At 44.3% G+C, this 4,536-nt stretch overlaps 1 protein-coding gene across 2 annotated transcripts in view; it reads right to left on the bottom strand.

The window, feature by feature from the left end:
- Positions 1 to 474: 474 nt before the first annotated feature.
- Positions 475 to 4,536, bottom strand: part of LOC122541757 (S-adenosylmethionine synthase-like) — a 29,628-nt gene continuing 25,566 nt past the window's right edge. For both annotated transcript variants that reach the window (XM_043678703.1, XM_043678702.1), the window contains exons 8-9: positions 4,197 to 4,330; positions 475 to 2,847 (exon numbers count right to left, since the gene is read on the bottom strand). In XM_043678703.1, the coding sequence (XP_043534638.1) occupies positions 2,745 to 2,847; positions 4,197 to 4,330 (237 nt within the window). In that variant the 3' untranslated portion in view covers positions 475 to 2,744. The remainder of the gene's footprint in view (positions 2,848 to 4,196; positions 4,331 to 4,536) is intronic.

Raw genomic sequence — 4,536 nt, 5'->3', positions numbered from 1 at the left:
CTCATAATTTTGTAAACCTCTATAAGATCACCCCTCAGCCTCCGACGCTCCAGGGAAAATAGCCCCAGCCTGTTCAGCTTCTCCCTATAGCTCAAGTCCTCAAATTACTGAGGAAAGGGACGTGCAACTGAAACTTGCCGCGGGACAAATGCAAGAATGCTAACTTTCAAATGATCACAGCAACTTATGCTTTAGGAGAAAAGAGTACTGATTGGTCGGCAAAAGGAATACATTTAGTGCTTGTCTTTTATTGATTTTTTAAAATCTCTCAGGTTCCCCTGAAAAATTGAGGAACCTATCTCTCATTTTCTCCATGGCAATTGGAATTGATTAGTCAACCAATCAGCATCTTATTTTGCTGTGATGTTTTGCTATACAAAGTAAAGCTTTATGATGTGGATTTTTGTAAAGGAGTGACCCTGCCACAGAACTTTGAGCAGTGGGAATGTGGACACGGAGATCCAAGGACCCAGCTCAGTTTTCCATCCATTTATTAGGAAGATTCCGCGGGGTGCACAGCTCCCCATAGTCAAATCCCCCAAGCATTTCACACATCTCGATACCAGGCACATTGATCCAACGCTTAATTTCCAAATGCTTTGAAATGACTTTGGAGATTTGAATTAAATCACAGACTTGATTTAGCCACTGCTGCAATATAACAGAGACAATCTTTTCCGCTTTGCACTGCAATTATCAGTTCAGAAATAAATCAAAATCCAACACTTTTGTTAAAAAAGGCAAGTGGAAAGAGGTAGAAGGAAAATAGTAGGAGATTAGAGGCATCGGAAGACTCATTAGATTCAGCCAGAATATAAGTTAACATTAAATAATGAACAAAATAAGAAGAATGGGAGAGTCATAAAGCAACAGGAAGACTGGAATTGTAGCAATTGATTGCATTTTTTTTGTGGATTAAGATAAGAAAGAAAGATTGTTTTTCTGTTCTGCTATTTATATTCACAGGATGTCCCAACACATTTTAATTTTAAAGGAGTAGTGTAAGAAATGCAGCAATCAATTACAAATAGCAATGAGATAATGATGAAAGTACTGTGTTAGTTGAGGGAAAAATATTGGCTAGAACATCAAAGCGCACTCCATTCCTCTATGAGTTCTGCCACAGGATCTTTTGCGTCCACCTGAGTGAGCAGACAGGACCTGGTGTCAAAGGTGAAAGGATATGGCTTCTCCCTCAGTATTGAACAGAGGTGGCAATGTGGATGCAATGCTCCAGTCTTTGGAGTGAGCCCTAGCCCTGCAGCCCTGTGATTCAGCAGTGAGAGTGTTGGAAATGATCCAGGACTGACACTGCAAGGGAACAGCCGCCAAAACTGGAGTGGACCCGTGCACTTGAGCTGAATATTCTCAAAATGGCCCGGCTCGGAGCTAGACTATGTGACCAGATACAAGTTAAACTTGAGAAGGAAACACAATGTAGAACTAAAGAAGCCAGAGTAACTCATGATGAGTTTGGGAAATGTGAATTCCATCCAGTTACACAGCTTGTCTCAGTCTATCTGCTTTGACGGAGGCTTGGACTGGTTCACTTGAAATAATGTCCTGCAAATCATGAAGTGAGGAATGTTGTCAGAAGCTGTGTAGGTAAACAGGAGTTAGAGGAATGAGAGCTAGTCTCATCGAAGCAGAATGGAACCTGAGGGGTTGCTCTGGAAGATACTGAAAGCATGTTTCCCCTTGTGGGAGAGGTTAGAACTTGAGGGGGGGGGGGGGGGGGGGGGGGGGGGGGGGGGGGGGGGGGGGGGGGCAGAGGTGGGTGGTGCAGAGCTTCGAAATCTGGGGCCTTCAGTTTTAAACTTAAAATGAAGAAGAGGTTTTTTTTCTCCCAGAGATCCATGAGGTCCTTGGAATTTTCTTTCCTAGAGAACAGTGGAGGTAAGATCACTGAGTGTTCTTTCAGGTAGAGCTGGCCAGATTCAGGGTATTAGGGACAACCAGAAAAGCTGAGCTCACAATTATTCAGCCACAATCCTGTCAAATGGCTGTGGGGGCAAATGTCATACCCTTGCTCCAAATTCAAAATGTTGCCATGAATTGTAAGTCACGGATTTCTACTTTAAGGCAGGTTATGGTTTCTTTAGGGGCAGGGAGGCCAGATTTGATCCCAACCTTATTTTAGCACTAACTGCATGCTGCACAGGATGTCCAGGGAACTTGAAGGACAAATTTCAGGGTGCACCGATTTCACCCCTCAAACACAGAGGAGAGAGGAATGTTCCCTTGTTTTGTGAGATGGGGTCATCAAGAACAGAATTGAAATGCCATTGACAGTAGGATGCAGCTTTGCACCTCAACACTCCACCCTCAGGGAATGTAAGTATTAGCATCTGTCATTTTGGTCACTTTGTGGTTCAGTATTGGGTTCTGTCTCACGTCACCAGGCTTGGAGGTACTGGGCTGAAGCTACAGTTCAGATTTGTGGAATTTTGGTGGTGCCTATCCCTATGACAGGAAGAGGAGCTTGTTACGGTTCTGTAAACGACAGCAATGCAAAGAATAACAGAACTCTCCATGTAAACTCCCAGGAAACTCTTCTCCAACGTGGCATTATTACTGACGATTAAATTCTTCCCACTGATTGTGATTTGGTCCCTCCTGGAGGCAAGGATCTGACATGGACCGGCAGAAGCCAGTCTATCATGGAATTTTAGGACAAATTACCCCTCTGTAGTTCACCGCAATGGACAGCAGCAGCAGTGGCTTCAGGACCAGGCTGGGATACATCAGTAATTCAGCTTCTTGACCTCTTCCCAAGGGAATTCACTCCTGCCAAAATGACCGTAGCAAGCTGTTTTTTGGTAAATTGGTTTCTTCAAGTTGAGGTCCCTGGAAAAGGAAACATTTTTTTTGTCTGATACAAGATCACAAAAACAGACCTAAATGACAGCCCAGTTATGGCACAGGAAGGGGCCATGCAGCCCAGCCTGTCTGTACCAGCTCTCCGAATGAACAATTCAGCTCATGCACCCCCCCCCCATTCTCCTGCCGAAATACCGTCTTAGTTCATGCATACGGAATCATCTTTTTACTCTCTGAAGAAATGGGCATTCAATTGTTTCTAAAAAGTTCAAGATTTTTCTGATGTGCAAGTGAATTTTGTTTTTACTCCATTTGACCCCTTGGTCTCTTTTTCTTACTGTTTAATGGAGTTTTCCAAATGTACCTGTTCTAAGCTGGTGACTTCTAAAGGGCTTGCTTTATGATAACTGATAAGGGTGTCAAAACTGAATGGGGTAGGAGGGAAGATGGAGATGACACTATAACCAATCAGTCATTCTTGTATTGAATGGTGGAGCAAGCTAACAGTGTTAATTACAATAACAATTACAGTGCTTGCAATTATAATAGCTCCTGAATCTACGCAGCCTTAAGTTAGAAATTCCACATTCAATTGCAGGGAATTCATTACCTCGGTGATTGAAAGATTTCTCTGATCTCAGTGAACTGAGTATTCCTCTGAAGACAGATTTGTATTGCATCCCCTGTCCTCCCTTGCAACATCCCCAGTTCTCTTTCATCCGCATTCTTCCCTATCCCTGGATCTAGTTCCTGGAACTCCTAGATCTGGCAAAAGGCTCCTGATCCCGGTCTTGATTAAAGTAATCCCCCATTCCAGGCCCGGGGATGAAGGAAGGGAAACGTTTAATTGAATGAGGCATTGGGAGGTCGAAGACCGAGAAATGGATTCTCTGTAAATTTGCCAGTTGTTATGGATGGCAGTAGTGCCATCTACAAGGGTAGCCTCAAACTGGAGGCTGATTCCTTTTTGAAATCCAAGACCAATTTGATAAGTCCAGGCTGAAGAGTAGGCTGTACACATCAGGGAGTGGACAGGAGAGGGCAGGTTTTTCAGTGAAATTATATCTAGTGCCTCACGACAATAACGCTTCCTCCCACAATCCAAAGATGTACAGGTCAGGTGAGTTGGTCATGCTAAATTGCCCATAGTGTTAGGTGCATTAGTCAGGGATAAAATACAGGGTTGGGGAATGGGTCTGGGTGGGTTACTCCTCAGAGGGTCGGTGTGGGCTTGTTGGGCCAAATGGTCTGTTTCCATACTGTAGGGAATCTGATCTAATCTACTCATCACTCGAACACTGCATTGAACAAGTCAGGAAATGGTCATCAATCCTCACCTTTCGCTCCCAGAACTGAAGGTAGCAGCTTATTTTTACCTGACAATCATTCCAGGTCGTAGGTCAAAGTTATTTTTCACAATTTCCATCAATGCTTTGTCGCCCAGTTGTGAGGTTCCGTACGAGAAAACAGAGATAGAGAGTGGCTCAGCGACCCCGATGGCATAGGCGACCTGGAGATTTACAGTGAGAGAACTGCTTCACTGGAGCTGTCACACGGCACAGCTAAAAACCACCTCAAAATGGGAGAGCAAAAGTGACAACTGCAAATGTCAGTTCAGGCAATCGCAGACAAGCACATGCACCACCCACATACCCAACCAGCTTCACACGCACCACCCACATACCCACCCAGCTTCACACATACACACACACACAC

Source organism: Chiloscyllium plagiosum, chromosome 38 (assembly GCF_004010195.1).
Source record: "Chiloscyllium plagiosum isolate BGI_BamShark_2017 chromosome 38, ASM401019v2, whole genome shotgun sequence".
NCBI lineage: Eukaryota > Metazoa > Chordata > Chondrichthyes > Orectolobiformes > Hemiscylliidae > Chiloscyllium > Chiloscyllium plagiosum.
Note: the sequence above shows the minus strand (reverse complement) of the source record. Positions and strands in the feature narration are given on the sequence as shown.